General features: G+C 35.4%; 2 protein-coding genes across 3 annotated transcripts; both read right to left on the minus strand.

Annotated features, from left to right (window-relative positions):
• Positions 1 to 756: 756 nt before the first annotated feature.
• LOC18050490 lies at positions 757 to 5,261 on the minus strand. Of its 2 annotated transcripts, none has more exons than XM_024191255.1 (9): positions 4,999 to 5,261; positions 4,377 to 4,450; positions 4,096 to 4,255; positions 3,890 to 3,963; positions 3,205 to 3,792; positions 2,305 to 2,904; positions 2,002 to 2,214; positions 1,767 to 1,913; positions 757 to 1,644 (listed from the first exon to the last, which is right to left on the minus strand). In XM_024191255.1, the coding sequence occupies exons 1-9, from the start codon at positions 5,027 to 5,029 to the stop codon at positions 1,399 to 1,401; spliced, it is 2,133 nt and encodes a 710-aa protein (XP_024047023.1). In that variant the 5' UTR covers positions 5,030 to 5,261; the 3' UTR covers positions 757 to 1,398. The 2 variants fall into 2 exon arrangements, with proteins under 2 accessions (XP_024047023.1, XP_006445566.1); XM_006445503.2 differs by having other exon boundaries at positions 4,377 to 4,453.
• Positions 5,262 to 11,612: 6,351 nt separating this feature from the next.
• Positions 11,613 to 16,555, minus strand: LOC18051857 (subtilisin-like protease SBT3.18). Its single transcript, XM_006445504.2, has 10 exons — positions 16,430 to 16,555; positions 16,241 to 16,332; positions 16,054 to 16,151; positions 15,777 to 15,935; positions 15,016 to 15,686; positions 14,433 to 14,500; positions 13,448 to 13,690; positions 12,861 to 12,975; positions 12,541 to 12,754; positions 11,613 to 12,323 (listed from the first exon to the last, which is right to left on the minus strand). Exons 1-10 carry the CDS (start codon positions 16,553 to 16,555, stop codon positions 11,719 to 11,721), a joined length of 2,391 nt encoding a protein of 796 aa, XP_006445567.2. The 3' UTR covers positions 11,613 to 11,718.
• Positions 16,556 to 22,101: the final 5,546 nt, after the last annotated feature.

The raw sequence follows: 22,101 nt of genomic DNA on the forward strand, positions 1-22,101 counted from the left end.
TAGTAAGCGCCGTGATACCAACGTATAAACTCGGCAATTTGTCATCTTCTTTGCATTTTCTAATACGTAAACAGTAAGTAGCAAGCATTAAAACATTGACTTGGCAGCGCAACATAGCTCATTTCCTTCAGTTGAGGCAACGCCTTAAGCTCTTACGTGGTGAGAGCGTAGTCCCCAAACGGCTAAAGTCCTAAGTTCGACTATTATTAGGAGAGAATGAGACAAGATCTGATTACCCTCTCTTAAACAATTAAAGAAAATACATTATTCTATTCATCAAACATGATGGTAGAAGCAAACATTTTCAGAAATTTTAGAAAAAAGACTTTGATCCGATCATCAGATCATTGACGTAACTTTATTTAGTTACAAATTTAGATAATAATTCATAACTTATTATTTTGAAACGACAACCGGGTGCTTATATCAAGTAGTTTAGAAATTTGGCTTTGGCGGCACCACTCAAAAGAAGAATGGATACTCTGCAAATCAGCCATGAAGGCATCAACCGTGATTAATGGCCTCATGCTATAAGCAATAGGCAAAGCAACGACCCCTGATCAAGTCAGTCAACCACATTATTGCTAAAACTTCTGAAATTTAAAATTTGGAATCTTAACCTGTATGATGATTACCATTTATTGATAACAGCATCAGGTAGTAACCTTTCTACTTACCATCAATACACAAAACACAAGGCAATCTTCAATTTCGCCTCACAGCATACATGGCTTGTTCAGCATTCCATTCCACACAGAGAAAGCACCAATGCAATTTTATTAAGCAGAAAACAAAAAGGGTCATCACATGCACTGGTAAAAATAGCTACCATAAAAGCATACTCTATTTCTTTGCTTACTGAATATCAAAAGCTCTCTATTACATTGAAATAATTTTCCCAGCTTGGCGCTTTAGCAGCCCTCTCTTGACCCAAATGCAAGCTGCTCCATAAGACAGGAAAAATATCCCAGACACAATTTTTCTTTTAAAGATATTAAAAAAAAAGCATAATGGAAGAAGAAACATAAAGAAAAAGCCACTAAATAGCATTCACTAAACCCAAAACCCTAGCAGATGAAAAACTTTGTTAGAAGAGGAAACAAAAAAGGAAAAAGAAAAAGAAAAAGAAAAAGAGCCCATCATAAAAGAGATGGGCAATACTACTCAGATTCTGATAAACCTAGCCTGCCACACCATCTTTGAACTCACAACATGAAATCCCATCCCTCAATGAATTATTGACTTTAAAGCAGCAGGGCAGATCCAATAAGGCGGCCTGAGTCATACATAGAACTGGCCAGAAGTTTTCTATACGATGTCTGAAACCAGCAAAACTTCTGACAGAACTCCTCACAATGAGCTCCAATAAAATCAGACCGCCTTCCTGTGCAGCTAAGCCTAACAACCATTTGCAACCCCATTTGCCAATATAACCTTCTCTGAAACTACAACTGGTTTACTTCCCTTGTGGGCATCTCCAGTTTTTGCAACTGATCCATTCTCAGAGAGTCTTAGGTCCCCATTACTCTGAACTGTTGTAGTACGCTCTTCGACCAAATCAGAGGCAACCTCCGATGACTTCTGTGTCTTTAGTTCCCCATTAGCCAATTCTTTCTTCTCCTCAGCAGGCTTTCCTTCCCATACCTGCAGCGTTTCCAAAATCAACCACATACAAGCAAAATTAGGCTTCTTCAGCAAAATATTTCACCATATCTAAATTGGAAAGAATACAAGACATTAAACCAATTTAATGGGAAGTAACTTGCCTGTTTCTGGAACTGCTGTTGTTTAGCCTTCTTTTCCTGAATGGTTTTCTGGCGAGTCTCATAAAACCCAAAATCATCCAGAATGCACGTTTTACTTGGGTGATCCTTGAATATTTTGATCAATTTAAGTCCCTGCTCTAACTTGATCTGCAAGACACCATCAAAGCTTGCTGTTTAAAATAAATAAAGAACAATGACATAATAGCAAGGGATAAGATTACAAAAATTTAATTACCTCTTGAGTGTCCCTACTGTTAGTGACAGGCTTGTTCTCATTATTCTCGAGAGTAATGTGCTTCAACAAACTATTTGGTACATCCTTGACAATGTGCCACTTCACCGGAAAACAGCCAGTCCATTTGTCTTGTTGCCAGTACTCCACGTTTTTGTTAAAATCAACCGGTCCAGCCATCTCCGCAAGGCCAACAAACTGTCCACTTGTGTTAACCTAAGAAAGAATTCAAGACCAATAAGTAAATACCATGGAAATATAGAAAATAACATAAATAAGATTAGATTAGTTAAATCAGATTCTCACCGAAAAGAGAAGAAATACAGGGCAGCTGCGAGACTTCTGTTGAGCCTCCTGGTAAGCAGCATCAAGCTTCTTGTTGCCATTGGGGGTGCTGGCCCAAACACTGTACTTGATACTTTTATGGACATCATCCTCACTGTACGATTTGATGACAAAGAATTTAGCATCAGTGTACTCTTCTGGGAAATCTGCTTTATTGTATTCATCTCTGTCAGGACTCAAACTAATCTTATCATTCTCATCCTCAGCGGTCCCATTTGTTAGCACATTCTGCTCTTTGACTGGTAAAGCATTGGGTGCTGAACCCTTTTGGTTTTTTGCTCCCTTGGCTCTAGGTCCCCTATTAAGCTCATTCAATCCATCCATGTTCTCATTACCATAACCAAAATAACCATTGCCACGTCCCCTGGATTTATACTTCCCATCAACAGACAACCATCCACGACCATTTGTTCGCAAATCATAGCCATTGGAGCCAAACCCCACCCCAGATCTAAATGTGTTACCATACTGACCGTATAACTTGTTAGGATACATCCTATTCATATTCATGAAACCCTGTGCAGCGCCCATGCCAGACATCGGTCTAGGATGGTGCAAACCCTGTGGAGAAGAGAAAAGAAAACTTTCAGAGATAGCTAAATAAAGTGTTGAATATTTCTGTGCATAAAATGATCTAACATCAACTTTTGTCCACCATCAATTTTTGTCCACCACAAAACATTCATCACAACAGCAGAGGCTCAAATTAATATCAATTGTGAAGGAACGGTAACATTTATTCATATCAACACTTTCTCACAACACAAGTCAACATAATCAAATATCTGGCATTATATTATTCTAATTGATTCATGATACAAAAACCATAATTAAAAAGCAGATAAGGCAACTCATGCATACCATGTAATGAGAATTCGGACGGTAGTTCTGATTTCTGGAAGATGCAACATTATTGACGTTTGAAATTGAAGAATTAAAGGTGTTGCTTGCAACTGGCCTAGCATCTGAAATTACGGGGCCATCCAACCATGGAATTGGAGACCTCATCCCATCAAGATTACACCTTGGATCTTGATATCCAGAAGCAGGCCCTCGTCCAGGCAAACTACCCCTTCCATATGTATTGTTTGAATTAAAGGGCTGATATGTTGGTTTAAATGGAGCTGAACCATTATTCCCCTTCACACCTCCCGCATTGGCAACACCATTGGATTTCCCATTGGTGCTTTCTACAGGCAATGGCTTCTGATCAGCAGCTACAGAGGTGGGAATATCCCCAGGTGTAGGAGCGACAGGGCTTGGGGAGTATGGACTACTAGTTGGAGTAATTGGCTGGAAGTAGTGTGGATACTGGTAGTGCTGAGGTCCATAAAGCTGACCATCAGTTCCCATGGTTGGAACTGGTGATGTTGCCGGTGAATAGGGCGGATAGGGTGCATACCCATAGCCATGGTGATACATAAGAGACCCATTGTCTCCATACACTCCCTGCAAGAATACCAAAACAACGTAACAAATCATTAGACCGCAATATATACTTGCAAAAAACAACCCATCCAATCATTGTTGAAGCATAATAACTTACAGAAGTCATGTCAACTCCATCTTGACTTACATATCTTGTATAATCATCCCACTCACCAACATTTCCATCATACCCTGCAAGAGTTTATAACCAGGTCAATGCCACATCTAATAGCGACATAATAACATTAACCAGTTAATATACCAACTAACAAATTTGGATTTCTCCAAACTAGACAATCCCGCAGACCAAAGCTCACCACTTACCCCCATAGTAGAAAGCAGTTGAGGGATAACCATTGGGAACATAGCACATATTCGGGTCCATGAAATCATTCAGAAATGGAGTTCCAGAACGCTCTGAAGGGATCTGACCATTTGCAGCAGCATTAACAGAATCAACAGACCCATACTGATTAGCTGAGGGCTGTATGAACAAATTCAATCAAACATAAACATATTAGTTTCCATCCATCATAAAGATTAAAGACAGTCCCAAAAAAGTGAACAATAGCCAAAATTAGCACCAACTCAATGTGTGAACATACCTTCTTGGTATGCTCAGAAATTTCAAGAGACTTGGTCTGCGAATCTAAAGACAATTTCTGCAGCAAATCTGATGCTTCTATTGGAAGAAAAAAGTAAAGGAAACAAATTTGCTAGCCAAAAGCCAATATCAAGACAATCATACATGCTTCAATTTACAAAATTCCATTTACAAACAACCTCAACTTATAAATCGCAATGCTTAAACTACAGTCCAATAACAAGCATATAATTTTGAATTCAATGTTTGAACAGTAAAATCAAGATCCCTGTTGAAAACAATATAACTACCATACTGTAGTCCACACGAGCAACCAACAACCCTAATCCCAACTAGAATAAAAACAAACACTCATCAATTCATTTAGAAGAAACCAAAAATAAACAAGACCACGTAGCGACAAACAAATTACAATAATTCTGAACAACACAAACTTCCCAAGAAAACAACTTCTTCACAAACGAACAAGTCACCATGAAAACCGTAATTTAAACGCGTAAAAACCTAAATTTTGACACGGATCTACGAAATTAAGAACCAAAAATTAACAGAAACCAAATTCGATCCAGACGAGAAACAAGGGAATTAAACAATACCCAGATCGCTATTTTGTGAAAGGATACTTTCTACAGCAGGAGCAACAGTAGTAGCCATGAATAACAACAACGGCAACAGATCTTGATCTTTCACAATTATCGTATCTTCTAAAAACCTAATAAAAAAAGAAAATTAATTTGGTTTTTAAAAGATTTTTGTTTCCCCCAAAAGGATCTAAAAGGAACCCTAGAAACAAGGAGATTAAAATGGGGTTACTCTCTTCTCTCGCACACAGCCGCCGAGGGTTTGGGTTTGGGTTTAGCGAAAGAAAAGAAGAGGGTTTTGTCAATCCAAAAGCGGTGACTCAAATAGCCCCACGGACTCCTCTTTTTCTGTCTCACCCGCGGGTCGTTTTATGATCTCATCACCTCTTTTTGATTGGCTGTGATTTCCACGTGGAGGGTCCTGACTAACTTTGGGCTGTTTTGGTTTATTTTTCAACTTTTCTTGTTTTGTCAGAGCCTCAGAGGGTGAAGTTTGTTTTGGTGCCTCGGAGGGTGATGGGTGTTGGGTGTTCATTTGAAAGTTCCCAAATCGAGCGTGTGGTCAGTGGTGTAAGTTTTTGGAAACCCTATTTGCGAAATTATCACATGGGATTTTAGATTTGGTCTTTGTTTTGGATTTTGGGCCCATTTGTTAGATTATGGGCCCTTTGGACTTCTCTTATTTGTGGATGTATGTTGACAAATTCTTTCGAAGATTCATTTGCCCTTTCTTTTTACTTCACATGTATAATCGTTATTAGGTATGAAATTAAAATTCGAAACAAATTTATGGTATTATAAATCAGTTTATAATATTGTAAACTTGATTTATAATGTTATAAATCTATCCTAAACTTGAATTTTGGACTAAAAAAATTAGAAAGAAAACTACAGATCATATATAGCTATCCAAGTAAAAATGCAATGTTCTTATAGTACAGTATACATCAAATATGTACAAGATTAGAGTTTATGGACTATTGATATTTGATGAGGCCAAAATAAGTTGTTATATATTTGGAGTTTCTTTTTCTAATTAAACAATGCTCTTATTCTTCAAATGAAATATATTATTATTAAGCTATTGGTCAATTTTCTTTGGAGAAAGCCCATTTGTTATAAAACACACTGACCATTAATAATTTGGAAAACTTAGAGCTACCAAAACAGCCTATAAAAAGAATTAATCACGCAATTAAATAAGAACTATTCTCTTGTATAAACATATATGATGTTTTATGGCTTTGTTTCAAAGTAACAATTGGATCACACTTGCTACTGAAATCATGCGAGGTAAGAAGTGTTTTTAAAATTAGACTATGATGAGATCATAATAGTCTTATTGCATGGTACGGTCTTATTCTTAAGAGTAAGTCGACGCTCTGCATGCTTGAATATTGAGGTGGGCCTAAGCATACCATTTAGGAATTAAAATACGAATTTGAGATTAGGCCGTTGATTATAATATGACCTTAAGCTAGCTAGAGCTAAATAATGTACAATTTACGCTCAATTTTGCATTTGAAAACATGATGTTTCTCCCATACTTGTTTGCCTTGGGTCTAGTTACGCTGTAAGGAGACTTCATTGCCACAAATATTATCCATGCGAAAAACTTTGATGTGCATCTAAAAAAACATTTCAGATTAATCGTCGTTTATTCAAAACGTATACACTCTACAAAAACTCAACTTGATTTCTTAATTAATATGCTTCTGAATGGGGAAGGAGAGCTGCTCGATTGATGGATTTTCTGTTTTAAGATGTTTTAAAATTTCATCTCAAGTGATGTGGTATTCATTCACTAGTTGGTGGGATAATGTAATTAAATCACTCAGAACTTAATGCATTGTATGCCGTATTATATGAGATGCAATTTAGAATAAGATTTTAGAGTGTCAATCATCATTTACGAATGCGAAGTGTACAAAATTTCATGGGCTTTTGGATTTGGTTTGTTTTTGGGTGCGCCATTATGGACTTCTCTTAATCATAGATGGATGTTGACAAATTTTAGAGTTGGACTATTGGCACCCCTCTCATCTCCTCATAAAACTCCCTTTTTAGTTATATTTATTTTATTTTTGAAAATACCCCTTGTTTTAGATACACCTTTCTAAGTTCTCAATTTTCATTTGATTTGTTTTATTTTTAAAACACAAAGTATTATTGTAATATTTTTTTAATTATTTCCAATTTTAGTATTACCCTACACACAAATTAAAAAAGTTATATGGGTGATAAATTTTTTAGTGTTAATCATTGGCTGAAATAACACATATTTCAAATTATAATTTCAAAGTAATTTTAAGTATAAAAATATTTAATCAATAAGAAATCAAAAGAGAACAATAGATTATTTAATAAGATTTATGGAAGTCTAGCCCCTTTTCTTGATGATTTCGTGAGAACTGATAATCTCTACGGTTCCAAGGAACCGTGGTAGATTTGGAGGACTCGAGATTTAGAAGATGGTGAAGATCTTTACTCTTTCACTCGCTTGAAGAAGAAGAGTGTTAACGGCTCAAGATTGATTACAGAGTCTGGTACGTAGCAAGGCGGTTGTGTCCGGCAACTCTAGCAAGAAAATTGGTTCCAAGAAAAGGTTTCAATATGAGAAGGACAAGTCTCCACACAACGGTTGCTGGATTATGCTTGAATACTCTCTGAATCCTTCATTGTTGCCGCAAAACCTTCGATCCAGTGACCTTGTTCTTTGTCGAATTAGAAAGAACGGTGAGCTAGCGGCAGCCGGGCAGAAAAATTCAAGGAAAAAGAGAAAGTCAAGCATAAATTGTGTACAATTTATTTTAGTTAGATAGTAAGTAACATATATAATTTTTTTTTTTTGAAAAGGATTGATCATGAATTAAGTAATTTGTCCTTAACTGTAATTTTATTTAAAGTGAGGTTTTATAAGAATAATGTAGGGGTGCCAATAGCTCCACTCCAAATTTTACCATGGAATCATTTTAGGCTTTAGCTTGATTTGTCATTTTAGGACTTCTCTCTCCCAGCACCAGCAGGTAGCACAGCAGCACATTAACTCAGCACAATATCTCCCATTCGCTCAGATGGAGATTCCAATCCATTGACATTGAGCAGATAATTTTAGATCACACTATAAGTTAGCAACCGAGAAATCCTCAAGTTTTAAACTTAAAATCATGCAGCTGAGAAAATATTTATTTGTACAGAGACATGTTTCTTAAAACTGTTAAGAAGCAATCTCAAAGTAGAAATCTTAAACTTTGGGATTGCCTGAAAAGCATTAATCTGGACACTCATAGTTTCAAAGAAAAACCCAATGTCAAGTGATCACAAACATCTTTCAAGTGATAAGCATAATGTATGGCTACACTTCCCACAAACATTATTCATATCCTTAAACCATCTCGCGCCTGTCTACTGAAGCATGTAATTAATTAATTTCGTTGCTTGTATCTGTTTGATATTTCACAGAACAAATGGAATGCACCTCAGATTTAATGTCATAAAGCTGCTAACTTTAATAATTGTAGAAATGATCAGTATTGAAGATTGGAATCATTATCAGGGCTTACTTCAAATTTTGTCCTTTGCTTTTATTTTGCCAAGAATATGGGGGCAAGCATAAAAAAAATCAACTAGTACAACATATATACTACTTCAGCCTGAGAAATTAATAAATTAACAGGACTAATTAAAGCTTTTAGACAGAATTATGAATCAGAAAATGTGAAATCGAAAAAGAGACAAGTTAACTTTAATAGTCCTAATTCAGAAAAAAAAGGGTGGGGGGCAGGGGCAGAGATGAAATCAGAAATTAAAGTTGGACGAGGCTACATCCAATTAAACAAACAAATGCCTACATGCATGCATTTAATGTTTAGATGTCATTGTCAAGTAGTCCTGTGGCGGCTTTGTTCCACCACAAACCCAGAGCTTCATTCAATTGCATAGCTTCTGATCTCAGCTGTATTGTGACCTGTGCCTTCTTCAGATTTTCATCAGCTTCTCGAACTGTCAATTAGAAAATAAGCACTCAATATTCTCTTTGCATGATCCAAGGCAAAATCAACTCTAAAGTCTAAACCCTGCTCTCTCAACCAGTTTCAAAGTTAGCCACCACCGAGTAATTTGTTCCTTCGCCTTAGTGTCCGTCATTGCGTTCACAACCTGACACAGTGGTCTAAGGCTCTGAGCAGTGAAGGGGCAAATGTCACCGATATCCCATATCTGTAAAGCAAGTTGTTGCCAATTCCTGATTCATTGGCGAGCTTATCCGTAAATATAACCTGTATATCTTCGTTGCAATTCCAATTGCGCGCGTCAGTTCCCTTGCCTCCGGCTTCTAACATATGTTTTCAGCATCAGACAGTGCAATTGATCTCTTTCAATTCTTCAAAAGTGTCCAGTAGACTGCGCTCCGTTATCTTCTGTTCCAGTTCGGTTAAAGATTTCTTTTCCTCTTCGGTTAACGATTCCACCATTTTTTGGTAGGTAATGCCTTCTCCGGCCTCCTCTTAAGTTCTATTGATAATCCTCAGCTTGACATCTTTGCTCCTAATCAGTTCTATCATCAAGACACTGCATTGCCGATATCATATCATATTAATTAATTAATCTGCAGGTAATTAATCTAAACAATAACAATGTAAAATATGATATGATATCGGTAATGCAGTTGACCTGAATTATCAACTGTGATAAGTGGTCCATTTAAAATATATCATATTTCATTGTTGCACTGTGCACATGGAACTGTGATTTCTTGCCGAAACTCATCCCCACCGAATCACGGATGTAAAACTCACAGAGGAGCACAGCTTATAATTCATCATGTCATTATCATCATCATCATAATATTCCGCGTTCTTCAACAAGGTCAAAGGATGGTTGATGAGGCACACCCAACACCAATCTGGAAATCGCACCCCTTCACAGCAGCACTCATAATCCCTGTGTATTTGCTCACAGAAATGGCAGGCCAATAAGGTAAATTGAATAATCAGGTTCCCTTTGGAAGTGGAGAGAACAATGTGGACGGTAGCTGATTTGAAGCTCTTCCCGTAAATCAACGCATAGTTTATGGAAGACTAAAGGAGATTGAGGCCAGCATTGCTCACAAATGTAGACAAAGGAGGGTTTTTTTTCTGGCAGGCAAATTAACTATGCATCTTTAATCTTTTGGTTTGGAACCCACAGTTGGTGCAACTATAGGATTCGCAAAGAAGTTGCCCATCATTATTTTTACTATGATTTTTTCTCACAAATAAGTGTAAGAGGAGGATGCTTATGGAACGCTTTAATTTGATCATGCATCGTTATCTCTCCCTATCGGTCTCTCTTTAATCCCCTCACTGCACTTCTTGTGTTATACGTATGTGAGTCATAAACGCGACTCAACACTAACCCGAAGCCTTAACTCAGTACAATCAAGAAGACAATTGTTGACCAGCTTGTTGCACATGAAGCCAACTCCACTCTACGCACTAATTAATAAAAGCCAAATGAAATGACCCTATATTTTATTATCAAGTTTATTTGACCATTTGACATTAGATAGTTCACTTTATTTAGCCGCCATGTTTTTAGATGTTTCCCAATTTGGCTTATTATTAGTGGTCGCGATTTTTTTTAATAAATATTTTGCTAATGACTTGGTCCGCTTGCAGTATAATTTTTTTTAAATAATAATTAGTCTAAATTATTTAACAATCAGCCGAAAATTAACTTTTTTACTTTATTAGTTTTCAAAATATGGGGTGGATAAATTTTATATTAGTTTTTTAATTTGTATATTCACTATTTGTGATTTGAGTGGCTAGCTAAATATAATTACTTGAAAATCACTTAATCAAATGCTTCAAAAGGCATTAGCCGAAAATTAATTAATTTAAACAGTTAAAAAATGGATTCACATATTGGAATCATCTTTTTCCTTCTTTTTTCCTCCCCCTCTTTCGTAGTACTTATCCACTCTTTCATTATTTCTTCTTCTTCACACTATACCCACTCTCTCAATATTTTCATTATTTATTGTTCTCTCACACTATACCCACTTTTTCTATTATACATACTATAGACTAAACACCCTCAATTTATAAAATGGATTTCAACAACTCTTTTATCCGACACAATTAATCATAATTATAATATAAACCTTTTAGCAAATACTATGTCAAGGAGTAAAATGATGATCATAGGAATTAATATTGTTGCTAAAGATCGGGAACAACACAAAAGTTGAACATGCTTATAATTTATATGCCATCCTCAAATTTTTTAATTACTAATTTCTTCACTGATAATTAAAAAATTGTGAGATCGCCGACCAAATTATTACAATAGTAACATACTCTCACACAGTATACTACATATTTATTATGGATGTGAAAGGAATGACCAAATAATTTTGTATATATACATACTGAAAATAAGCTAAAGAGCTGTTTTTCACTTCTCCGTTTCCAAATAATTTTTGACATTTTGGAGTAAATTATTTTTGTGCTATTTAAGTAAACCGATTCTTATAAATATAGACGTACAAGAAACAAACGAAAAGAAAATAACTAAACAAAAGTTTATCTTCGATTATATAGTTAGACGCAAATCATTAATTAACCAAGCCAAGAAGGTGAATTTTATTGTCATCATGATAATGTAAAGTTGGATTGAAAATGATAATAAAAATGGCCTACACAATAGCCATGCTGAAACTCAAACATCTCGATGTTGGTGAAATTATATGTTTGGTTTATAAGGGCCATAAAATTAACCCTAAATGCTTGAATGATGAGTTACAGAATCCAAGTGGGTATTGTTGACAAAGACCACCAGTGGACTTCTAACATAATGAAACCCATCAGACCAAACGATCTGTCCAAAATCAAATCTCCCTTGAGACATCTTCAAAGGCTTCAAGCTCACATAATACGATACCTCTTCTTTAAACCAGCTAAAAACCAAAACCCTAGGCCAAACCACGACCTCAACACCCCCAGGCTTCACAACACTAGCAAAATAAATTGCATTCTTCTTTTGGCCAACATTTTTCACAGTCCTTTTGATAGTCATTGTGGATTGAAGATTTGAGACTGTGATCGATGGGTAATTTATGAATGAGTTGGGTATTTTGTGTGCTTGTGGGCAGCTTGTGCGTTCAGTTTCATCAGGAGAGGGAAGAAAAATTTTGTTAATTTGATCTTGTGTATAGCCAATGTTGCGGAGAAAGACAATGTAGTCCGTTGGTTTTAGGTCGTAGATGAGACCAGGATCCATGGCTTTCATGGGGTTTATGTGGCCGGCTCCGATGTCGAAGGGATCGGAAACTTTCATCGATCCTCCGGCTAAGATACTGTCATGACTTGTGTCTCTAGTGTAAGCTGAAGAAAATGAACAACAAAAATGGAACTCATATTCGTTACAATTGAAGAGTCAAGTAGTAGCATTAGAATAAGATATAAATAGAAATGCAATTAATGTATGTGGAGAGATGTTCTTTTTATTTTTTCTTTCTATGTAGCGTGACTTTTCTAGATAAAAATACACACACACACACATATATATATTACAAAACTTTCTTGCCTGTTAAATATATACCTGTGGTCATAAGAGCAGATCGAATGGCAGCAGGTGACCAGTTGGGGTGAGCCGATTTGATTAGAGCAACAACTCCGGAGACATGAGGGCACGACATGGACGTCCCCGACTGAAAATTCCACTTCACTGACCGCCCATCAGATGGCAACAGAGTTGGAGGAGTGTTGGGAGGCCATGCTGCTAATACTCCAATTCCAGGAGCTGTAATGTCCGGCTGCACATAATTACAACAACATTAACGTATACGTGCATAGAAACAAAATTGATCAGCAATTAACCAATTTAATTTTTAAAATGTTATTTAATTAATTGATCAATACCTTGAGAATATCAGGGGAAATTGAGCTTGGCCCTCTGGAAGAGAAGTACGCGACTGTTGGTGCTGGTACTTTTCCAATGCTTGTTTTACTTGGTTTTAATTGCACTATAGGTAGCCTTCATTAATTTGCCACAATATATATATTGTTGAGCATGTCAGAAAACTTTTCGATATTTCTAAAAAATTCTGGTTTTTTCCAACTCAATTTTACAAAGTATATCTGGAATAGTAAATAGTTGTAGCGATCAGCATGCATCATCCATTTGCTGAGTCATATGTACAAATTAAATCTACATTTTTACGTACGGACTTCTGAATTGCAAAATTACTATAATTTTCTACTGCTCCGATAGTGTTGTATTGCCATGCGTTTAACAATATAAAACTAATTAATTTCCCAAATTTATATATAATGGACAATTACAATCATTTAAAAGCATAAAAAATCATTTTAATTTTTATCTCAAAATTCTCATTTCTATAAATGTTTTCATCTGAGAATTGTCGTGTATATATATTTATACATCAATTAGGTCTCATTTAACTATGTGTATATATGATGTAATGACTCATTTGTTCATCACTTACCTTGGAAATTGAGCAAGGTAGTCACGAAGTTGAGTCCCTTGAGCAATGTCAATGCGGACAGTTGGGATGATATCAACTTCAGCAATAAGCTCAGTCATAGGCTCAGCAAAGATCAAACCGGACGCATTGGCTTTCTTTGCAGCTGCTTCTGCTTCTTCAGTTTTTACTGATCCCATAGTAGAGAAGCATAACACTACTCTCCCAGTAGCTTTTCTTCCCATCCAGTTCTCGCATTTACAAATCCTGAAATTATAGTTCAATATGCGGAATATATAGTTAAATCATTTCTGAAGTAGTTGCTTTCTTGAAATGAATGCAGCAAGATATACCAGTCTATCTTAATTTTACACTTTAAAAAGAAAGGAAATTATCATTTGTATACGCTTAGTTTACTCCATTATCAAAAATACTACAATACTTTGAAGGTGTATCAATCGTCCACCCTAAGTTAACAAAATGTATCAGCTGACCACCAAACCGTTAGTTGCCGTTTAAGTATGATGACGTCAGAAGGGTAATTTGGTCTTTTCATATGATACAAGTGATAATTTAAGGGTATACAAGTGATAAAAAGAGAATTTAAGGGTATACAAGTGATAATTTTCAAGAGTAAAATCGTCAATTCATTGTAATTTCGTTAACTTTCAAACGGCAACTAACGGTTTGGTGGTCAGCTGATACATTTTGTCAATTAAGGGTGGACGATTGATACACTCTCAAAATATTGTAGTATTTTTTATAAAAGAGCAAATATAGGATATACAAATGATAATTTTCCTAAAAAAAATTCTTACTAAAGTGTGTTTATATATATCTATCTACTGTATGCTTTACTTATAGTTCAAACGTAAGCGAATCTAGCATAATTATGTAACTGTTTTAATTCCCCTTCTATTAATGGATAGGGATAGATAACTATGTTTTAACAAAATTACAAAAGTGGGCAGGCAGACACATTGCGTACAAATCACGGAAAGACTGTTACCCATCAGCAAAGTAAGTGAATGCCTCCACCAATTTTGCCTTAACCTCTGTGCTGATGAAGCTTTCTCCCTGTATATATAATAAATTAAGAACAGTGCAGAATTAGCTTTCCCCAAATAGCACGTGGTGATACATCAACTACAAAACGAGCTGGATTAAGAGAAGTGATCATGGTGGCCTTCTACTTATAGCTCAAAGGATTGAGCTAGTCAAAGAGTTGATCAATATTTATCATTAATCTTCAATAGCAGAATTTAAAAAAAAAAAATGATAAAGCAAGTCGCCACTTGTTTAGATTGAGATGAAAATCTTAGGAATGGAAAAAGGTCCTGGAGATCATAATTAGAATCAGGTGAAGATCCTTCTCAATCAAGAAGCTATGACTAAAATCGAGACCATTATATACTATGACCTTCTCATATATGTGACAAGAATCCCGGACATTATAAAATGCAAAATCGTGAGACTATTATGTAATGAAAATTGTGGAAGAAATTCTAATTTATTGTACTTGAATATTGCCATGAATCATGATAGAGAAGTCATATTGATCATGACCTTTAACAAGAAACCAATTCACTTACCACGATAGAGAAGTCACTATTCACAACAATTTCAGTTGGAAACGTTCTATCAATAGATGAAGCAGCAACACATATGCTCCAAGGTGCAACATTTTGTACCAAAGAGGGTTCAGGGCCATCATTACCACCCGAAAACACAACAGTAACACCATGTTGCATTGCGTTGAACGATCCGATATCAGCATTCGATGCAAAGAACGGCCGCAAAGGCGGAGATTCACCAAAAGAAGCCGAGATCACATCGACTCCATCATGTAAAGCATCATCAAAAGCAGCGAGAATATCAGCCTCAGTGCATTTCCCATCAGAATCTTTTCCCCAACAAATTTTATACACCGCTAGCCGTGCCCTAGGGGCTCCCCCTCTAGCAATGCCTCGGCCAAGCCCAAAGAAACCTGCATTTTTAGCTATGGATCCAGCTGCTGTTGAAGCTGTGTGGGTTCCATGCCCCAGAAAATCTCTCGCTGATCGATACTCCCGGTTGGTACTAGCGTTCAACGGCCCGTATTCTTCTTCGAAACCCTTAACATAGTAACGGGCACCAATTAACTTCCGGTTACATGCTTTTTGCGGATCAAATTTTTCTCCTCTAACACAAGTTCCTTTCCAAGATGAAGGAATAGGACTCATGGAAGGCTCTTCCTGAAAACTTTCGGATTCCGGCCATACTCCTAGTTAATTTTCACCATAAAAAATAAATCCATTAGACGTAAAATTGATTTGCTTTAACATAATACATATGCATAGAATAAGAAAAATACCTGTATCAAAGATCCCAACAACAATGTCATCACCATAGGCTAGTTGCACAGGAGTCACTTCACCAGTATTGTCCAAAATGAGTCCCATAAAATCCCAGCTTCTTGTTGTGTGCAACTTCAGTACTTGGCTCTCAAATATCGATATCACTTCTTCCATCTCTAGAGCCACATATTAATTTCTTTTCTTGATTAAAATTTTCAACTCATTGATCAGAATTTTAAAATAAATTAAACAAATTAATCCTTAATTATGCAATGTGGTTAGGTCATTAATTACCGGCTAAGGAGGCTGCTTGGCTTGAATTGAGCTTTGCTGAAAAGCCAGAGAAGCTATACTTGTAGCCATAGAGCAAGGATCTTTTAGCATCTTCTTCACTTAAGTATGTAGAAAATTGATAGTAAGTTATCGGGATTTTAGAAATCGCAGCTTTGGTAACAAATTCAATGAAAAATGAACTAAAAACCTTGCGAAGACGCTAGAGAGGAGTTGAAGATGAGACTTTGAGATGAGATTTGGATCACAATGCCGGTTGTGCCCTAAATAGACAATGTAGACCTGTATAAAAGAGGAAGATCAATTACATAGTAGAAGAGAAAATGAGATCAATTAAATATTTAAAGGATCAAGCACTTGAAGTTCGTAGTAAAGTTACATGAGATGCTGTTGATGTTGAGTGTACAAAAGAAAGCGAAAGTGAGAGCGATAGGCCCCAAAAACCATGAAGATAAGAAGCCATTTGTCTCCCATACGGAAGAAGCAACATGAATGGTTGAGCCATTAAATAGGCACATAGCCATTAAAGAAAAGGATGCTTATAGTGCGTGCATTCGAAGGCTCTAATTAAGGCTGCAACAAGCACTTATATTTTTCCATAACGTCAGCTGGTTTCATGATGTTGATTTACCTTCAAAGCTTAAGCTAGCACCAAGAAGGGTTTCTGCTTTTGTATTTTTCTCTCACTTGTCCAGTGTTGTATCTAGCTATGTGTATATCTTAGGTAGAATTAAAGCCTATGACTACTTTTATAAAGCTCCATCATATACCATGAACACCATAAAGAGAAATGCATGTGGCTTTCATCATTCTTTTGAATAAAAATCTTCAGCTTTCTAGTTTCTTTCAAAGGAAATTAACTACTTAAGTTCACTAATACAGCTTCTTAAGTTCACTAATACAGTATCAACTCATTGGCTTTTAATAAATGCAATTTGGGGATCCTTTAAGCTTAACTGAAAGCAAGGCAGCAAAAGTATAAAAGGTTTTATTAGTAACCCTAAATTATAACTTATTATACGAAATGTACAAATGAAACTTGGTAAGGAATCCTTGAAATTAAACTAACTTTGAGAACAATTTTAGATGTCTTTGAAATGAACAAATGATTGCTTCCCCATGTGAATTCGGAAGACTATGCAAACACTAGGTAGTTTAATGTCATTCCAATGAAACTTGAAATATTAGCTCAATTAGATTGATCTTGGATATAAGTTTAGGGTTTTCTCGGTATAGACTTCATTTGGTGAAACTAGAACTAACATATAGGCAACGGGTGGTTCAATTATATCTAGCTAGGAAACATGTATATGGAGAATCACGAAGTTGCATCACAATTTCATAACTCAAATTTTTCATAGGTTTTGCTGAATTCTTAACTGTGTCCACAAATACGCTGGGGAATCATCAATCTAGCTACGAGGAACAAGATTTAAACATCAATCGATCAAAACTATATTAGCTAATCTATGCAGGGGACTTGAGTAGCTAGTAGAAGTAGTTCTATATCTATAAATAAGTTGATGCAGCAGGGTCTTACATCAAAATTACTTATTCTACTGAGAAAGAATTGAGGAAAAAAGAAAAATGTGTACACAAATCAAATCATCCATTTGCTAAAATTTCGCTGATACATTATGTAAACTGATCTATTACTTTACATAATCACTAGTTTACAATCAAAGAACTTAAATTATACGAAACACGTTTTACCTTTTGATGTAGAAATTTCACATCATTAAACCTACGTTTGTATGATGCACTAAGAATTTTTTTTCGTTGATAGGTATATGATCTTTGTCATAGCAATACATAATTGCATCTTAATGCATGATCATAATTTGAAGAAGTAAAAGCATGCATATTGTTTGCTTTGCTTAGATAAGCAGGAATTTTAAGTGCAACATAAATAATATCTTTCTCATGAGAATTGGATTTGTTATAGATTGAAATCACCTGAATATATATGCAAAACGGGTAATCTTTTATAAGTTTTTTGTAGTTTCAAACTAAATGTGCGCTATTCATGAATTTTCGAAAATTTACAATTGTAAGATATTTACTTTTAGTTTGCTAGTTTGAATGCACATGGCATGTTGTTCTTCAAATAAATGCAAGTCTTTGATGGAGTTTAGCTCTATCATTTTGTCTATGAAGTTCAACTTGGATACTTATTATCAAGAGTCGACTGTAAATTGTGTTTTCGAATGCTCAAACAAGAGAATTCATTGTGCCCTATGCTTTTGGCTAAAAAGAAGACCTAATAGTCCCATCCGAATAAGTCATTATTTCTTCCCACAAGTTGTTTCAGAGCACAATTAATATGCTGATTATACAGACTTTTTGTTGAACGCGGGCGGACATGTATTGAATAAGGTTTAGTTCTTTCAAGTGTTTGATAGAAGTTGTTGAGTTGTGTCCCACATTGGCTAGTAAAGGGGAGATATTTGAGTTTATAAGGTGGTAGGTCATTCTACCTAAAAAGTTAGCCTTTTGGGTTGGATACCTAGAAATCTTATGCTAAGTCCCCCCAACAAGTGGTATCAGAGCTAGACCCTAGTAGCCGGAATATGGTGGTGAAACAACTCATGTGTGTCGGTCGAAAGGACCGGAGTCCGGCGGTGGTTTCGTCCGAGGGGGGGATTGTTGAGTTGTGTCTCACATTAACTAGTAAATGAGAGATACTTGGATTTATAAGGTGGTAGGTCACTCCACCTAAAATGTTAGCCTTTTGGGTTGGATACCTAGAAATCTTATGCTAAGTCCCCCAACAAAAGCTAACTCCTTTAAGTTGGAGGCTGAGCAAGCTAGACTAATTTTTGTAAGGTAATAAAAAATCTTTAAAAAAAAGCCATTAAATCAAACCTCAACATCAAAATTAGCACTTTTTGAATTTGAAAAATATCTTGTGAATTAAGTTCAATTAACAATAAAAATTATCAGCTTCAAAGCCATGACTACAGTTCCCTATGGATACTATACCCCACAAACCGGCACCATTAAATGGCTCTAGTTTATTGATTGTTAGTATATTTTTAATTATTTGACGATGTTCGGACTATAGAGTATGATGTCATTAGGGAATCACACATAGACCCTAATTTTAAAAATTAAAAAGCAAATGAGTGACAAATAGCTTGTCATCATAAGTTTATTTGAGATGGAAAAAGATTCCTAAAACAAGATGAAGTGAGGAAGAAGAAGTCGGGGAAAATGAGAGTGACGAGTTTCTAAAACAACTTGAGTGATTGAGCTTGTAAATAATGAAAAGACAATTTTGTAAATAAACTATTGGTAGTTCCAAACATACTGCATGAAAATTTTATAAAATTACAACATAAGAATTATATAAAGTCACAAGCAATATGGAAAAATTAGCAAAACCCAATTTTGTAATATTGTTGCCTTCTTTGCAGGAATTAATGGAGCCCTTCAAGTCATAGGTGATCTTCTAAAGATGCAATATTATTCATTGCACAGGTTAGTAAAAAGTGCTTTATATAAAGCTCTATTCTAGTGCTTATTATCTTAGTAAAGAGTGCTTTATAATTTTTTTCTGGTGCTTAATTGTCTACAACGTATTGCTTCTTATAGTTACTTCAGTAGTATTATCGTTTATTATACAAATTTCAAAACTATGATTATATAGAAACTAGATTATATACATGACAATCCAATTATAAGTTGGCATCCGAAATTGAATGTGTACATTACTACAAACTATAGAAAACATATGACTTTGCAAAAGGTGATATTTATAGTGGAAGATGTTGAAATCACCGAGGGGATATTTGAAGATTTATTAATACATATATTAGATTAGGGTATGATTAAAAAATACGTGTGTCTATGTACGCTAACGACTCATAATTGATCTTCGAAGGGTAAACTCTCCCACGTTCTATAAATAAAAAGTGGTTTGTATAATTGTAATAATCTATATTATGAATAGGTAAGATGTAATTAATATGCTAACGAGTTTGTTACGTGTATCGATCATATTTACTTGATAAGTTGGATTATGATTACAGTAAATCTAACGTTGCGATTATATATATAAATGATCAATTGATTCTTTTACATTACTCTTCAATTGCCGGCAGAATTAATTGTCCTTGCACCTTCACAAGTATTGTCATTATAATTGTAATGGACATGTGTTTGTATGCCATCTAAATTAATTACGGCTATTTGCGAGTGTCGATAATCATCTCAGGCAAGATTAACATGAATTAATTTGCAGCTGTTAAATTACTTAAATGATTATGATTAATCAATTATGAGTACTTCTAATATTGCTGTCCAAAATTATCTGCACAAGGCACAAGTTGATCGATGCATGTTGTACGTATGAGGAATTATGATGGACACGGGGAAAAAGAAGAAAAAAAATCAAATAAAGAAATTGATTTCACTTTTTTTTTCTGAACTACGAGGTGGTTCTGAGTAGGCTCCAACTGTGAGAGGTACTTTTAAGCATGTACCACAATTCAAATTAATTCCTGTTCGCACAGGTCGGCCGATAAAAAATAAAATTCTGATCAAAGTGGTGACTTCATATAAGAGGAAGGCTTAAATTCTTAATTTCTCTTAAAGAGTGAGAATAACAAACCACTCTCACTAACCGACTTTAATTTTAATTTCACATATTTGTGTGAGAGTGTAGGGAAGAGATGCCAAAAACAAGTGGTTATGGGCTTTCTGGTGCGTGTCAAACAAAACGACCATGCATGCGAGACCATCCATATATATAGAATTAAAATGAGCATTTAATTTGGACCCACTTTTCACTAACTTTAATCCTTCCAGCTTCTGCTTACTCAAAAGTGCTTCCAAATTAAAGGAAGAAGAGTAGTAGCAGCCAATACACCACATGTCAGGTCAAGCGCGCTCTCTAGCTTATCTTCTAATTTGGCGAAGCAGAAGGTATTAAAGGACAGCAATATATTGATTTGCAACAGCCAAAATCTGTACACCGACATCACAATCAAACAAAAAAGAGTAAGCTTCGCGATTTGTGTATTATCTGGGTACTGAGATTAAACTGATCAATATTTTGTAGCCCAGCCACGTTACACACTACATCAAGAAATTATGTCCTACGTCGGTGAAGCTTAGTCGTCAAAATTCTTTCAAAACCAAGTGGATCAATTATATCCACGTTTTGACCAAGTCCTATAATATAACCAATTCATGAGAAAGAAAGAGAAGGAGAGAAAATTACTCGGACTAATAAGTAATATTAATTATTATTAAATTACCTGCCGACGTTGGAAATCAGACACTAATTACTCTAGTTTAAGGATAAACTCTTTGAAAATTAGCGCAGCCGTTGACCATTGATCTTTTTGCTTTTTCTCCACTGTTTTGACTCTTCCTAGCTTGAATAATCTATGATGATAATATTTTTTTACCAGAAAAGCGCAAGATTTTCTTGCCTTATGATGCAACCATATCGCTTGTGAAAGGAATGGAGTGAAAAGCAATTACCAAAGGAATCAAATAAGGGCCTAAAGATCACGATCAAATCTATTATATATAACATTCTTATATAGCAAGATTCACAACCATTATAAAATGCAAAGATGACAAGGATCTTGACCTAATTATTCGCTTGGAAAACGTGGAGGAATCATAAAATTATTTAATCTAACAGATCATATATTAATATTAATTATAATTCTTCTGCTGTTGTGTTGTTGTTGTTGTTATTATTATATATAGAATATTTCCTTTTCATCAAGTGCATTTACAACTGGCAACCAACCGAGTCTATATGTACATAGCTAGGGCATGCTTGCAGCATTCAACTGTATATTTCAACCAAACAACATATTCAAGAATAAGCCGCAACACTTGTAAGAAATGTTTTCTTGCAATAATGAAGAAGCACGTGTGTTGTTTTTTTATTTTTCTTGTCCGCTCTTTTTACATGTTCTTTATTTGGTTTAATTAGTGTAAGTTTGCTAAGTAACCCAAATGAATACAAGTCTTTGTGCTTCCAGCTTCATCTTCTTAATTCCAATACTCTTTAACCGATGGGTGATGATG

Source organism: Citrus clementina, unplaced genomic scaffold (genome assembly GCF_000493195.1).
Source record: "Citrus clementina cultivar Clemenules unplaced genomic scaffold, Citrus_clementina_v1.0 scaffold_2, whole genome shotgun sequence".
Lineage (NCBI taxonomy): Eukaryota > Viridiplantae > Streptophyta > Magnoliopsida > Sapindales > Rutaceae > Citrus > Citrus x clementina.